The 18,134-nt window shown below is 26.8% G+C and overlaps 1 protein-coding gene across 1 annotated transcript in view; it reads right to left on the reverse strand.

The window, feature by feature from the left end:
• Window positions 1-4,299: 4,299 nt before the first annotated feature.
• Window positions 4,300-18,134, reverse strand: part of LOC101237623 (uncharacterized) — a 100,591-nt gene continuing 86,756 nt past the window's right edge. The window contains exons 26-28 of the mRNA XM_065794522.1: window positions 15,422-15,688; window positions 9,238-9,413; window positions 4,300-5,031 (exon numbers count right to left, since the gene is read on the reverse strand). Of these exons, the coding sequence (XP_065650594.1) occupies window positions 4,803-5,031; window positions 9,238-9,413; window positions 15,422-15,688 (672 nt within the window). The 3' untranslated portion in view covers window positions 4,300-4,802. The remainder of the gene's footprint in view (window positions 5,032-9,237; window positions 9,414-15,421; window positions 15,689-18,134) is intronic.

Here is an 18,134-nt window from a genome sequence, read left to right on the forward strand (position 1 = left end):
AGTTAAAAGTTATTTTTTGGTCTTTAAAATTGTTTAAATGATAATTTATTATTTATTGAGATATTTTCTTTTTTAATTTTTGCTGCTTTTATATTATCAATCAAACTTAGATATTGCTGTGTGATATTTTATATTATACCTTATATTATACTATTATATTTTATATTATTAATGAATATTATTTATTTTTGTTCAATATTCCGTATTACTCTTAGATATTTATGTTTTAGCAACCTGGGATACTTTTATTATTATCCTTTGATGCCTTGAGTTATCTAAACATAATATATTCAAAACTCTGCAGAATAATAGAATAATAAATGTATTAATAAAAATGAGTTTAAAATATAATAAATTTACAAAATAAAGAAAATCTTATCTTATAGTTTAGCAAGTATCATGGTTATAAAATGTCAAGATTTAGCTAGTTTAACAAGGCCTGTTAGTACACTTATACTATGGTTTCTTTATTGTATTATTAGTTTATATAATATTTTTAAAATCAAATATATGGAGCTATTTGAAATGAAAATTTACAAGAAGAAGAAGGTGTAATTCCATCTAATTGGATTAGTGATAAAACTGTTTATTGGCCTTCAGGTACCAAAGCATTGACTGCACTAAAATGCTGAGAAGAATTGGCTTAAGTTTCCACAAATAAAAAATAAATTCTCTTCAGGTATTATATCTATATATTACAACTATTATTTTTTAAATAATGTAGTAAGAAGAGTTATTCTGTTGAGCTGTCATAAAAGCATTTGAGTTGGCACAATTAGTAAGTTTTGAACTATAATTGGGAAATTGCAAATATTGAGGACTTTTTTTTTTTTTTTTTTTTTTGTGTCTCTAGTTGGCAAAAAATATATGCAACACCCACCACCCACCCACCCCATTTCACTCATGAGAGACCACTTCGGGACGGCCCTGTCTAACAGTTTTATTATCTCTTAAAAATTCAAAAAAATTTTGAAAAATTTGCTAAATTCTTCAGGATCAGTAGAAAACTCACTAAGAATGACATATTGATGTGAGCTATCCAATAATGATTTACATAGTTCAACAATACCATTGCACGTGTGGTAAATTGACTGTGCAGTTTCGCAAGTAAGTTGTTTCTCCCTTTTACCTTGCTTTCCAGCCATCTTTAAAGCCATATTTCCAAAATTCAAAATATTTTCAGATCTATTATCATTAGGATCTATAATTACTGCTTGAAGTTCGTCATTGAATCTAATATCAGTACCTTTTCCCTTAACATTGAGAACTTTTCACAGTGACACAACAATGTTAATAAAATCTGCTGTATCTTGTCTTTCTTTTATATGCTGCAGTCCTGGATGATTAATTAAAGCATGGTAAATTTTGTCACAAAATACCCTTAAACAGGTTATAAATGACTGCTTCTCATTTGGCTTTGGAAATATTGAAACTTCATTTAAGTTGGATAGTTTAACTAAATTTTTAGATTCAAGTTTATAAAGTTTTTTAAGATGATCCCATTGTGCTACTTTACATGCTCCTTTATCATAAAAAATAAGTTGACCAGTTTTTTCAGTAAGCCAATTACTTCTAAAGTTTTTAAGCAAATGAACATAATCAAAGATTAAGGATATACCATCATTAGTCAGCCAGGGTTTTGTCTGGAGCTGATCTTTCGAAGATTTAAAAACATGCCTAATTAATTCCGTTTCCATCGCATATTATAGCTTTAACTTGACCCAAAGACTCCATTAGAGATTGGATAGTAATATAAATTTATTCAAAAAGAAATTGAGAGTTTAATTTACTTATAGGTATCATTTTGGAAATGAACGATGGTCCACCAAATAAGCAATTAACCATTAAACCTAATATAGTTTTTGAAAGAGAAGTTGAATCGTCGATTGCTTTTCCGAATATTGTACCACCATGGTATAACGACATTATTTTAGCATAAACCTCATCATGCAATAAATAACAAAGTTTCTGTTTTTTTTTTCAACAGATTGAAAAGTATTAGTCGAAAAATGTTTCTCATTTAATTTAGAAACTTTTGAAGTTATTCTTGTCAAAGCTCTTACAGAAGGCAAATGGTAATCTGTTCGCAATTGATTATACAAACTTCTGAACGTCGCAAAATACTGAAAAGATCTAATAATAACCTCCTTAAAATAAATCTTTCAACCAACACTATGTACCCATAGAAGCTAAATATTCCTGAATTACAATTTCTTTTCTGCCTGGAATTAAACTTTTCAAATAAAGCAAAATTTCTTCTAATATAGACCATGCGTTGATTTTTGAAATTCTGTTTTTAGAAATTGTAAAAACTTTATTTTTGGCACCATAATGATAAGTTTCAAAATGCTAATCCTCACTAATCTTGATTTAAAAATATGGAATTCCATTTGAATAAACTTGAGATTGTAAATAAATAGTGTTATTAATCATAGAACATACAAATGCAACATCTAAATCTCTTTCATTATTTAAAAGAATTTTTTTCATTTCTTTATTTTTTTTTTAAAAAAAGGATAGTTCATCTTGAGCAAAATTTTGAAAACACGAAGAAGCACGAGTTGTTGCACGTAATAGAGTAAGAGGGGTAGGAATTTGACAAGACCGTATGCCAAGCCAAATAGATGGTGGAAGTTTAGGACAATAATTTCCTCTATTTATTTTTCGAAATTTATCGGCCAATGCAACTCACAAACTACAGTGTTATTAGTTACTTTTAAGATTTGCATTTGCAATTTGTTAAATCCACATTTGTTTTTATTCTTCATTTTTAGGAAATCGATATACTGAAATTTTGCTTTAAATTATTAGATTTCTTGTTTGCAGATAAATAATTTGTAGTGCTATTGATGCAACATTTTTGGCCAAATTTTAATATCACTAAAATGGCGACTAAAGTTAAGCGAAATTTAAATCAGGCACACAGTCAGGTACGCGGTTTGCACGTTAGCTAAGTCTGCAGTATAGATCGCCGTGATACAGTATAGATCGCCGTGATTAAAACTGAATTAAATTAATTAGCGTAAGTAATAAAGCTAAGTTATAGATAATATCATAAAGGTATATTTATACACAGGGCCGCCCACAAGATATTTTGATATTTCTTGGTAATAACTTTTGTAATTTACATTTTTTTGAATGAAATTTAAACCTGTCGATGAATTTAAGTTTTGTATAAAAGAGTAAAGTTGAAAATTTTACAACATAACTGCCCTCACCTTTGGGCAAGGGGGGTTAAAATTTTAGGGTCTTTTTGTTCCCAGGCCTCTATCATCGCAATTTTTTGCAAAACCTCTTCATTTGGCATAGACATGAACATACTTAAGTTGGAGAAATCCTGTGGGCGGCCCAAACGAGAAACAATGTGATATTTATTAAATAAGTAATAAAAATTTATCAGAAACTAAGTTTGTCAATATTTTTATTTTTACTTCTAATATATATATATATATATATATATATATATATATATATATATATATATATATATATATATATATATATATATATATATATATTAGAAGTAAAAATAAAAATATTGACAAACTTAGTTTCTGATAAATTTTTATTACTTATTTAATAAATATCACATTGTTTCTCCGACAGTTAATAAAACATTTCAAGTAATCCTGACTCAGTATCGTCGTATTTGCATATAGGATAGAAGTTTCTCAGTATACACTTCATTGTGCATTGTATGACTAGTAAATTTTTAAATGGATTTGTTTCGCAAATACATTAAACACTTTTAATTTGATAAATTTTTTTTTTTTGTTAAATAAAATTGACTTTTTTTGCTTAAAAGCAATAATTTCAAAATCCCGCAAATCACGCAGTAGTTCTTGCGGGATCTCGCATGCGCTAACTTAATGCGGGATCCTACTATGCGGGATTGCAATCGCTATATATATATATATATATATATATATATATATATATATATATATATATATATATATATATATATATATATATATATATATATATATATATATATATATATATATATATATATATATATATATGCCATGTCTGATGTAATGTCATTTTTAATAAATCAAAGAAAAACCTGCTTTTAGGACCAATAAAAACTTTAATTTTTTATTCATTTTATTTTTTATTGTCAACAAAACGTTTCAAATCATTTAGAACATAAAAATCTTAACAAACATTTAATAAATTAAAAAAAATTGTAAACAAAAGTTGTATTCTCTCTCTAAATAGAGATTAACTCAATTATTATAGACGGGTAATAAATGGCGGTTTATGGTCATAGTAAAATATCGAAATCAAAATGTCTTTGTTTAACCTTAAACTGTTCTTTTTATACTCAAAAGTTCAATTTTAACCTGTTACACTAAAAAAAAACTAATTTTTTAAATCATTAAAAAAAAAAAAAAAAAAATACTAAAGTATATACATTTTCAGGTCTATCAAATTTTATAAACTTCTGCATGCGTATGTGTATAAAATGAACATAAAGTAATGGCTTTTTGTAGAACGTGAATTTAATTAAGGATTGATTCCTGCAAGCTATTGATCATGCATTTTATCGAATAAATAATAATTAAAAAAAATAAAAACATAAAGTTAAAACAATAAAATGAAAATTAAAAAAAAAAAATAGAAAAGCCTTTCAAAAACTTTAGCTTTTAAATACTATAAAATAAATATTCAATTCAAATATTAAATTAATTATGTAATAAAAACCATTATTTCAACTTTACTAACGGTTTTCCCAGTTATTCGGATGTAACAAAATAGATAAACAAATTGATTCCATGGTTTAAAATTCGACGTTATTAATCAAAAAAATTTTGAACGTTGGAATTTTGTGAAATAGATTTAGCGATTTTTTTCGTTTTTTTTATTTGATTTTTAAGATCATATAAAATGAGCTTTGTATTTTGCTTCTGCTTCAATAAGGCTTCTTTATTCGATAAAATTTCACGCATTATTAATTCTTTTTTAGCATTAAAATGTTTCTCTTCTATTCCTTTTTGATGAAATATACCCATCCAAAGCATTAACCTTTAAATATTAACAAAAAAGATTAGGTAAATAATAATAAAATTGCGTAATAACATCATTCAAAACTGTGAGGAAAAAAATAAATATTTCTTTGGGTGAAACGGAAACTTCAGAAAGAAAAACTTTAAAAAACTATTGTTTACCCACTTATTGTTTACAGTGGGGCAAACTCAATCAAACAAATATTTAACAATGCAGTACAATGATTTTTTCCTTTTTTACCTCATTTTGGTTTAAATTATGATTTAAGTTATTTTTAATTTTAATTTATCTATTTTATTTTTAAAAACTATTTATTTTTACTTGATTTTTTCTTTCTTTCTTTCTTGAGTTTTTTACTCTCATGTTTGCTAACAACACCACTTTTTTATGCTCACAGTAACATCACTTTATTTCAAGTAGCAAACAAGTAACTAGATCAAGTTTCAATTTAGCTTGACAAAGTTTGAAAATTCAATTTGGCTTTGGCTTTGCCAATTAGCCTTTGCCAATTTGGCTTTGGCTATTTGGCTTTGGCTATTAGGCTATTTGGCTTTGAAAAATTTCTAAATGCCAACAGTCTGTCTTTAAACATTGATAAAACTAAGTTGTCCTTCTTCTATTCTAAACAAAAGTTTCAGTATATTCCTGCATTTTTACCGATGTTATTTGTAAAAAATATCAAAGTTAAGCGCTCTTTGTATATTAAAAAAGTCTTTGTATATTTTTGCACCATGTCTAAAAGAGAAAGAGCATCATTTAAAAATCCGCCCCAGATATGACAATAGTATTCCAAAGAAGGACGGACTTGAGATTTATAGAGATAAAGAATAGAATCCTGAGTAAAAAAATGGTGAGCACGATAAAGAGATCCAACCTAGGCAGATGCTAGCTTCGCAATGGATTTGATATATGGTTTCCAAGAAAGATCAGAAGTCAGAGTTAATCCTAGAAAACGAATGTAAGATTGCTCATCGAGTACATCACCGTTCATAAGTATTGGAAGGTAAATTATTCCGATAACGATTAGCTGAAAACAATTAACGATTAGCTGAAAGCAATTGAGCCCCATGCTGTAGCAGAAGTGAGATCCTTTTCAAGTTCAAATGCCCTCTCCAAGTAATCAGTGAGTATTGGCTTCTTATCAAGACAAGAATTAATGCTAGTATCATCAGCACAAACATAGCCACCTTAGAGGTGAGGTTTCTGGAAGATCGTTACTGTAAATTAAAAAGAGTATAGGGTTAAATATAGAACTTTGAGGAACCCCTAAAGTTATAGGATATGAAGAAGGTGCTGTCCATTGAAGGCAAATTTTATACTACAATTGGTAAGGAAGTAAATTACCATTAAAAAATCAGCAGTAAAACGAAATATTAGATTGAAGATGATAGATCAAGCCTTTATTGATTAAAGACTCAAAAACCTTGCTTATGATAGTAAGAAGACTAATGGGACGGTAGTTAGACAAGCCAGATCGCTCTCCAGAGTTTTTGAAAATAGGGATAAAAGATGCTGCTTTCCAGGAGACTGGAAAACAAAACTTTGAGAAGCACTTGTAAAACAGTTTTGAAAGTATAGACGACAGCTCCAGAGAACACTTCTGTAAGAATAGAACAGGTATGTTGTCCGAACCACAAGCTGTAGAAGAGTCAAAGCAGGAAATTACTTTAGATATAGAAGTTAGAGTGGTACGAATGTCAAGCAATGAATCAACCTGTTTTCGGCTATATCAGGTATAATGTGACTTTGCATAGAAGGCCTTGTACAAGAAAGTAGTTAGATGCATTAGGCAGTTTGTACTGGATTATATGTTACCAGTAGCAGGATAACCTGACCTGACGTTTCCTCAGCTATAACTTCCACTCAATGCTGCAGTGCATTTGGCATCAGACTTTATTTTAATTACAAGCAGCACAATGAGAGGAAAACCATCGAAAATTGTCTTTATTTATAAAGACATTTGTCAATTCTGACTTTAATAATAAAGACAATTGTCAATTCTTGTCAGATAAATTTTTGACACTTTTCATACTGTTGTAGAGAGATTCAATCCTGTCATTTTAAATTGCATTTTTTCTTTAAAAAAAAGCAGAATTTCACAAGTTTAAAAAATCAATATAATGTTATGTAACATAAATAGTCAAATTAACTAAAAGTTTTTTACTTTAAATGTTTTGAAAAATTTATGCGTTGAAGAGTGGGTTGATTTTGTAATGATTAGAACATACATACACAGAAGGAGGGGGAAGGTCCTAAAAAACATACAGCTGCGTTCAAGTGGGGAGAGGGATATCAAATTAGTGGTTTTACTGTGTACATACTTTATGAATGCCCCCTATGTATATATATATGATTTATGTCATGAAAATATAAATTGATTAATACATGAATGTTAAAGAAATATGTTCAGGAAACTCCAAACTATTTAAACCTTTACGGGAAACAAGAGTTAACTTCAAATAACCCAAATTTCGATTATTGGAAATTAAAATTACAAGACTTTAAACTTTTGAAGTTAACAAAGATAAGAATATTTTTTGTCTACTTTTATTCACATGGAATTGAGAGATAAAGATTATTTTACAAAAACTAATTTTTAAGAAAAAATTTCAAATAATTGGTTTTAATACCTAAAAGGATGTTTTCATATATTATTTGATTGTTCTCGGATAAAGTTCCATCAATTTCTACACGTTGTATTTAATTAAAAAGAAATAACTATGAAACCAATTTAGTCGTTTTCTCCTCGAGCTATAATAATACAATTTATCTAAAAGTTTATTATGCCTGTGGTGTCGAATGCTTTGGACAAGTCAATAAATGGGGAACCACCTATTTTGCTATTGCCTATATTTTTACAAATTGAGGCACAAAGTAAAACAATTTTTACAGAATTCAAACTGCGCCTTGCATGATAGTAAATTTTAGACATGACAGAATGATTCGATATTGGTTAGTTATTACATCATTAATTAAATCAGATTATGAATTAGAACTATTTTTCCTATTGCATTTTTTCACACATAAGGTAATGTTGCAGCTGTAAAAGAAAGATTGCTTATATAAGTCGAAGGTTCTGAAATGACTGAAGAAGTCTGGCTTAAATAAGCCAGAGGGATTTCATCAATTGATTTTTTTCTGTTAATTAATCAATGGATTGATTTCTTTATGTTTCAGTTTGTTATCTAACAGTTGCAAAAAATATTATGACATACCGAATCCCTTTTAAGAGTAATACAGAATTTTTCTTGAAAGGAAGAATCAAGCTAAATTATTTCCGAAAACTTTTCTAGTCAATTTGCATTTTCACATAATAGCTATGGTAGCATTGCTATGGTAGCATTGTTTTTCTGTTTGTTTTTTGTTACTACAAAGATTTTTACAAAACTTAATGATATGAAAAAATTGTTGACTTTTTAACAATTATTTAATATAATAAAATAGTGAAAGGTTTAAACAAATTGAAAGATTTAAACGAGTCAAATTGACAGGTTAATTTCACTTTAACCAATAAAGTTAGCTTTTAAATACTTACCTTTTATAAAGATTAACCATTATAGGTGAATCTAGAATCAAGAGGATTGTTTTTACCATCATTACTGCTTTTATAATAGATATATTTATATTATAATAAATATAAATTCTAATCATATCTGTAAAATGTTTTAAAAAAAAAAACAGAAAAAATGTTTCAAACGTTTTTCAATTATGGATTCAAACGTTCTAACTCTATACTCAAAAACTAATCGGTTTCCTTTACGCAGAGTATCAAATTGAGAATATCAAAACACCTATAATCTATACGTTTCTATAATTACTTATTTCATTATATTAAAATTACAAACAAAAATCAATAACCGAAAAACAGTATTAAAAATAAACCTTTTCTTTTTGAAGAAGCAACGAAAATTCAAGAAAAATTACAAAAACGATTCTCTGCAGATCATTTAAACATTGACAAACTGGTCGATTTAAAAAATATAAATTTCAAAAAAAATTAGCATTTGCAAAAATAGTACAAGCAAATGTAAATTTACAATTATTTTTATAGTTCTAAAATTGCATTGAAACAAGCTTTAAAATAAATTGCATCAAAACAAGCAGTAAAATTAATTGCAACAGTGCAATCATTTTCAATGCTGTAATCTTTTGAAATACTAAAAACAATTGAAAATAGTACAACCATTGTTTTAATAAAATAATTTAAAATGAAGTAAAACTTACTTTTCGTACCAGCTTTTAATGTTCGGTTTTTTTGTATATGATTTTTGATACACAAACTTTTGGATGAATTTAGGATAAGTTCGATCTAATATATTTAAATAATAAACCTTTCTCTGCAAAACTCTAAGGTATGCATTTTTGCGCACGGATTCGATATCACCAACAGCTAAACCAACCTACCAAACAATTTAAGAAAAGCGACTAGTCAAAATAATGTAAAACAACAAACTACCTTACACTTTAAATCTAAAATTATGGACTATCAAAGAAACCGATAAAAATTAATTTAGTACAGAGCATATCTAAAACTTGTATAGATCTATAATTGGTCTCGGCCTATTAAATATCCCATTAAAGACCTAATTATTCAATATAAAGAACACATTTAAGTGAGCATATTTAAGACATGTTTTACTTTAATTGAAGCCACAGAACTTGAATTTAAGTCACAGTAAACAAGAAAGCCACAGTAAACAAGTAAGTTATAGTAAACAAGTTACAGTTAACAAGTAAGTTACAGTTAAAAAATAAGTTACAGTTAACAAGTAAGTTTCAGTTAACATATAAGTTACAGTTAACAAGTTAACGGAAAAGAAGGGAGGCACAGCTAACCTTATTGTATGACTTTTGCTGTAACATTTAACATTAATGATTTAAGACAAATATTACTATAAGGCAAATGTTGAACAGTCAAGACAATTCGAATCTTGAATAGTCAAGATAATACTTTCATTTTAATTTAATTAAATTTGAGCATAATATATAACAAATAATTATACATAAAACAAGGAAAAGTAACCACACAACAAACCTTTAATCATATTTTAAATCAATCTTAACTACAGTTTTTTTTTATTTACTTTCGTTTAAAAGTCCTAATATATAATATAAACTCTTTAAATACAACATAAATTATAAGATTAAAATTTGAAACGACCAATTTAAGTAATTAGAAATGTATGTAATAAAACCCACATAAGTACACATGTAATAAAGCCCACATAAGACACAGTATGTGTCACACAGGCATGAGTTACCAATAGGGTGAAAAAAAATTTCTTTAGAAAATTTATGGTCTGGATCCGCCCCTGATTAGAACAAGCCAGGGTTTAGCTTAAGCAATTTTTATCCATTAGCAAGAGTACAAAACTTACAAAAAGAGTTCTAAAAAGCTAAAAATGTGTAATAATTTCAGGAAATACTATTTCCTGAAATTAGCAGATTTCAATCTACGTTAGAGCTTTTTTTGGAACAGACTGATAAAGCAGATCTTTTTTTTTAAACTTGGATAATTCTCAATAAAATCAATTAAATCAAATCAAGTTTGACAAACTTAGTATCTAAAAGCAATTAATGGTATCTCCTAAAATCAATTCCATAAAAACCAATGCAATCTACTAACTTTTTTTATTTTTTTATTGTTGTTGTTGTTAAAGCAAGATTTAAAGTTCGGAAACCTTTTGCAATATTTAAAACATTTAATCCAGTCAAACAAACGACTAAGGTTTTAATTTTTGGCGCAATTGTATCACGATACAACTGCACCAAAAATTAAAAAAAGCGTCTAACTGACAACTTGTTTGAGTTTAGAGAATTTTAACTTTTTTAATCATTTATATCAAGAATATCTGAAAAGTAATTTTTTCATTATGCAACTAAGGAATTTAAAAGACTCAACAAAAGCTAATTTAAAAGACTCAACAAAAGCTTATTTAAAAAACTTAACAAAAGCTAAGTTAAAAGACTCAATAAAAGTTAATTTGAAAGACTCAACAAAAGCTAATTGAAAGACTCAGCTGAAGCTGACTTGAAAGACTCAACAAAACCAAATAGACTTAACAAAAGTTAATTTAAAAGACTCAACAAAAGCTAATTTGAAAAAATCAACAAAAGCTGATATAAAAGACTCAACAAAAGTTTAACTAAAAGATTCAATAAAAGTTAATCTAAAAGATTCAATAAAAAAGATTTATTTAGAAGATCTAAAAGATTTATAAAAAAGAGAAAAAGAAGCAACATTACAACGATGCAATAATAGTTGGAGGTTGCCTGAAATAGCAGGTCCAACTGTTTACAATGCATTTCACCTTATCTAAATGAAAAAGAGCATCTTTGGAAGATCCGCCCCAAATATGACAATAATATTCCATACAAAGACGGACTTGAGATTTATAGAGATAAAGAATAGAATCCTGAGTGAGAAAGTGGCAAGCACGATTAAGAGATGCAACCTTAGCAGATGCTAATTTTGCAACTGATTTGATATATGGTTTCCAAGAAAGACCGGAAGTAAGAGTTAATCTTAGAAGATGAAAGGTAAAAGACTCATCGAGTACATTACCATTCATAAATATAGGAAGATCTAAATTGTATCAATAACAATTGGCTGAAAAAATTGACTTTTATCTGAATTAAAGATCACCAGCTACTGTGAGCCCCATGCTGAAGCAGAAGTGAGATCCTTTTCAAGTTCAAATGCCCCCTCCAAGCAATTAGAGAGTGTTGGCTTCTTATCATGACAAGAATAAATGGTAGTATCATCAGGGAACAATGCCACCTTAGATGTGAGAATATCTGGAAGATCGTTAATGTAAATTGAAAAGAGTATAAGGCCAAGGATTGAACCTTGAGGAATCCCTAAAGTGACAGGATATGAAGAAGAGTGCTGTCCATCAAGGACAACTTTTATACTCCGATTGGTAAGGAAGGATTCAATATTCTTAAAAATGTTATCTGATACACAGTAAGAAGAGAGCTTATGGAGAAGACCAGCATATTAAATTTTATCAAAAGGTTTAGAAATGTCAAGAGTAATAGCCTTAGCCTCTCCACATTTATATAATGCACAATAAAACCTATCAGTAATTATTGTTAACAAATCAGCAGTAGAACGAGTTAATTTCAATTATAGATAAGTTCAAAATCCATATTGATGATCAGAAAGTAACTTATTAGATTCAAGATGATAGGTTAAGTGTTTGTCGATTAAAGCCTCAAAAACCTTGCTTATGATAGTAAGAAGACAAATGGGGAGATAGTTAGACAAGCAAGATTGCTCTCCAGAATTTTTGAAAATAGGGATATCAGATGCCGCTTTCTAGGAGACTGGAAAACAATACTTTGATAAGCACTTGTAAAATAGTTTTGAAAGTATAGACGACAGCTCCAGAGAACACTTTTGCATAACTATAACAGGTATGTTGTCAGGACCACAAGCTGTAGAAGAGTCTAAGCAGGAAATTACTTTAGATACAAAAGCTAGAGTGATATAAGCGTCAAGCAAAAGATCAACCTGTTTATCAGCTATATCAGGTGTAACTCGGCTAGTGGAATCAAGAGATGATATTGATGAGAAGTTCTTAGCAAACAATTTAGCTTTGTCTTTATGTGAGGTGAAAAAATCTGAACCATACAAGAGAGGTGGAATAAGAGATTTGCTCTTGTTATAGATACTATTAAAGATTCTTCAGACGTCACAAGAGCCTAATTTTTTGAATTAAGTACAAGATTTTGCGACCTAAGAATATTGTAGACAATATTTAATTGAAATAAAAAAAAAATTGATTGAAATAAATGTTTTTGTGGTAAAGTCATCTTCGGTTAATAAATATTTATTCCTTAAGTGTTCCAAACTTTTAAATTGTAGTAGGGATGGTTAACTGATCCTGATGCTTTTATTGCCTTTATCTTACAAATTAGTAGTTTCACCTTTGGTCTTCATTATTCAAAAAAATACTTGTTGAACACAGTTAAAAAATAAAACCTAGAAAAAAAGTATATAAATCGTCAATGCACCAATAAATGCAATATTCTCCTTGATTCCAATAAAACTAAAAATTCAAACTTAAGACTTTTTGAAGCAAAATTAAACAAAACAATATTTACAGCATTTTCTCATAAAATCTTTATCACATTCAGTATTCTTTGTCTATACTATATATATTGTTGAATGTACTTTTGTTACTTTATATATAATAATCAGACTCTAAGTGTCATATTTACTTGTAGATGTTTAAAAGTTTAGTAATATTGTAGTAGTTAAAAATTTTTCCTCAAAAGTTTACATTTTGGTTTTACGATGTATTAATAATTTAGTACATGAGTTTCTTTTAATATTTAATTAGTTTTGTTTTTTTAAATCAAATAAAATAACTTTTTTTCAAATGATATATTGTTAAATAATTGGAAAATTTTATCTTTTGGTAACTTACCACAATTTATTAAGTTTATACTTATTTGTAATTAGGTTAAAGTAACAATGTTATTTTATCTACCTAGATTTTAATTAACAATGCTATTATATCTATTCAGGTTCAAATGAATAATGCAATATTATCTACTTAGGTTCAGTTATATTTAAGCTCTAGACATAATACCTTATTTAAATCTTGCCAGAAAAAAATTCTTCTGTAAAAAATAGTTTTAATATTGTTGCCTTGGACCTTTTGTTATAATACTTAACAAGTTAATATCCTGTCAAAATAATTGCTGAAAGTTTGATAGAATTAAAATAATAATTGAATTAAAAACTAAAAATAAAATTTAAAATTATAAAAATCTGAATAAGATTTTAATAATTTTAAAATTTATTTTTAGTTTTTAATTGAAATCTGAATAAGATTTTAATAATTTTAAAATTTATTTTTAGTTTTTGATTGAAATCTGAATAAGATTTTAATAATTTTAAAATTTATTTTTAGTTTTTAATTGAAATCTGAATAAGATTTTAATAATTTTAAATTTTAGTTTTAGTTTTTAATTCAATTATTATTTTAATTCTATCAAACTTTCAGCAATTATTTTGACAGGATATTAACTTGTTAAGTATTATAACATATTATATATTTATAATACTTTATTATAAATATATAATATGTTGTAATACTTAACAAGTTATAATACTAAAACTATTTTTTACATAAGAATTTTTTTTCTGGCAAGAGTTATGACTCGTGTACCCTCATTTTACTTGTCCTGTACTTATTGTGTGAATTTATCAAGTTTTTTTATTCATAAATATAAAGTTTCTATACAGAACTGTCACGTTTCCTAAAAGACAACAACCTTGATAAATTCATTTTGTTATTGATTGGTTTATACCTTTTTATAATCATTAAATATTTAAATCACTTTTTTTACAAAATATGACTTTATGGTGATGGATGGATAGTCAAATCTAAAAGATATTCAATACATGAAAAAAAAGACAGAGCATGTGAACAGCTTTGTGGTCAGACAAGTGCACCAACAAAAATGCACTTATTACGATGTAAAATTGTAAATAAATTATCCACAAAAAAAGAAAATTTTTTCATATATATTTAATAATTTTGTTCAGTAATAATTTTATTTCAGATTTTGTTCTTCAGATAATTTCTAACTTCAGTTTTTACTCACATTAACAAAATCAATTATTTGTACTTCTGATTTTAGCTAACATTTATGAAAATATCACAGCATACCTGACAAAAAAATTTGATTCACACAATGTATGATAGCCACACTCGATTTATGGGATGGCATAAATGGGGGCCATGTATGATTATGGCCTTTATAATACATAAGCCGCATGTGGGACATATGTCTACCACCTTAAGTGTATAAGTACCATAGAGACATATGGTCCACGTTTACGTCATCCCATAAATTGAGTGTGGCCATTTAATAGCACATGTGGCCTCATCAAATTTTCTTGTTGGGTAAGTTTCCAACTAATAATGTGATAATATCTACTTTAAAATAAAGTTCAAATTAAAAAAAATAATAATGTGATAATATCTACTTTAAAATAAAGTTCAAATTAAAAAAATTAATAATGTGATAATATCTACTTTAAAATAAAGTTCAAATTAAAAAAATTAATAATGTGATAATATCTACTTTAAAATAAAGTTCAAATTAAAAAAATTAATAATGTGATAATATCTACTTTAAAATAAAGTTCAAATTAAAAAAATTAATAATGTGATAATATCTACTTTAAAATAAATTTCAAATTAAAAAAATTATTAATGTGATAATATCTACTTCAAATTAAATAACTAGTTCAAATTAAAATGTGATAATACAAATTACCAAACATTGTATAAAATAAAATATATATTTTATTTTATACAATATTTATAAAATAAAATAATATAAACAAAATGTAAAAAAAAAAAAGTTGTTGGAAAAAAAAACTTACAAGTAAATTCATAACTACAATGACCATAATAATAGCAAATAGAAGAAAAATTATTAAAGAGAGATCCTCATTATGCGCTTTTTTATTTTCTTGTTCAAAGGTAGACCCATAAGTTAATTCTCCGAGCATCATAACAAATGTTTTCACAATTGAACGGATATAACCACTAAACGGTTGTTGATTATGGAGTAATGTAAAAAATGACAAACCAAAACCAATTAGAAGAATGCTGAAGACTAACAAAACTTTTAAAAATGTGTACAGAACCTAAAAACAAAAAATTATATTAGATCCAGTGATCATATCACTATCAAGAATATGATTAGTATTTTATAATACAAAAACAATTTTGTCTAAAAAAATTGTCAAACATATTTAAGTAAAAGGAAAATTTATTTCAGCAAACTATAGCACCCATAAAATGCTTGGCAAGCAACCCTACTTTTAAAGGCATAAAGACTCTTGTTTAAGTTAATATAAAACTTTTTATAAGCTTTTTTTTTTAATTTAAGCATGGCTTTTTATTTAAGCATGGTTTATTTAAGCATGGTTTATTTAAGCTGAAATAAAGTGTCAATATATTTGATAATATGTAACAACCATCACTTTTAGATTTAAACTATGTTTAAAGATGTTTGACTTTACAGTAGAGAATGCTTTTACTAATATGAAACTAAAGAATTCTCCTCTTCACGCAATGTTTATGAAATTAAATCTTGAGCTATGAACTCATAAAATGAAGACATCTTGATAAAAACTTTATTCAACAATAGTGTACTAATCTAAAGATACAAGAGTTGATATATATATATATGTATATATATATATATATATATATATATATATATATATATATATATATATATATATATATATATATGTTTTTGTTTTAAAAAGAAATTGCAAAAATGTACTGTTGTTAAATAAAAATGCAAAAATATACTTGTTGGTAATGTAAAATCGTTCCTTTTTTGCTAGTTAGAAAACAAGGGTTTTTAAAAAAAAAAAATTATTTTTATAGTTTTAATTTAAAATGAAAATTAAAAATAATTTCAAAATCAGCACATAGTTCTGCTATTTTGAGTCCTGATTGACAAAGTTATGAAGAAAAATTTTTCACTAATATTACTTAGGTCGTTAGGAAAGTAGAACTCCCCTATTAAAAAAAAAAAGAAGAGTTTTTATTAATTTTATTTTATCAAATGTTCAAAATAATGTCCATTGTTATCTTTACAAAGTTGCATCCTTTCAAGCCATTTGTCAAACGTTTTTTTATACTCTTCTTTGGGTATACTTTGAAGTAGCTTCGTTATGCGAGTTTTTTGACTTTCGACGTCAGTGTCATCATCAAGATTTTTTTTTATCAAGTGGAATAGCCAATAATTGGATGGAGCTAAGTCTGGTGAGTATGGTGGGTGGCGAATTATTGTAATTCCAGCTTGGTTTAGACAATTTGTGATGGTTTCAGTCACATGGGGTCGAGCGTTATCATGGAGAAATTTGAAATTTTGAGTGGCTGTTTTAGGTCTTTGCTTGTTTATTTCGCATATAAGAGGTTTCAAACAATTTTTTATATAATATTCGCTAGTAATGGTGTCTCCCTTTTCAACATAACCCAAATGAACAACACCTGTTGTTTTGAAGAAGATGTAGAACATGTTTTTTGGCTGAAACTTGTCGCATCTTACTATAGTTCTTGGACTTTCACCTTCACCGATCCAACTAGCATTAGCCGACTTGTGTCCGACTTGTCTCAAATAAATCACGACTCATCCCCTGTAATAATATCACATAGTCTCCATGGGCCGTTTCTGAAAAGGGCTAAGTTTTCCTTACATGCCTCAACTCTATTCTTGCGATTTTGATTGGTTAACTCGTGGGGTATCCAACGTGATGTTAGTTTTTTTTTCTTAAGTGTATTGTGAATGATTTCGTTGATTGTAAAACGATTAATCGATGTCAGGGCTTCAATTATATTATGTGTTGCATGCTAATTTTCTTCAATAATGGCTCACACACATTCAATATTCTCAGCTGTCTCATTGTATCTTTACAGACGAAGTTCTACGAACTTTCATAACGACCTAAGTATCATCAAAATGTTTCCAAGGTGAACTTTAAGACCTCATTCAAACCCAAAAATATTTACTTTACTTTCCTTTTATAACTAAAAAAAACACCATTTGCGACTCAGAAATGTTTGTTTTTAAACTTTATTTTTATGGTTATGAAAATTCCTCTACTCTAATATATATAATATATATATATACATATATATATATATATATATATATATATATATATATATATATATATATATATATATATATATGTATATATATATATATATATATATATATATATATATATATATATATATATATATATATATATATATATATATATGTATGTATATATATATATATATATATATATATATATATATATATATATATATATATATATATATATATATATATATATATATATATATATATTTAAAAAGTTTGAAAATTTGCTTGAATTCATTTTGTTTGTAATAAATAATTTATTTAGAAAAAATGATCGCCCTTCTAATATTTCAAAGTTACAGAATCATTTGTATGGGAATTTATTTGATAAGCCACAAATGAAATTTTTAAAACTATGTCAGACAAAGTGGATTTTAGAAAGATATCAATTTTCTTAGAATTGGGTTTTATTCCTAGATCGA

Source organism: Hydra vulgaris, chromosome 03 (assembly GCF_038396675.1).
Source record: "Hydra vulgaris chromosome 03, alternate assembly HydraT2T_AEP".
NCBI lineage: Eukaryota > Metazoa > Cnidaria > Hydrozoa > Anthoathecata > Hydridae > Hydra > Hydra vulgaris.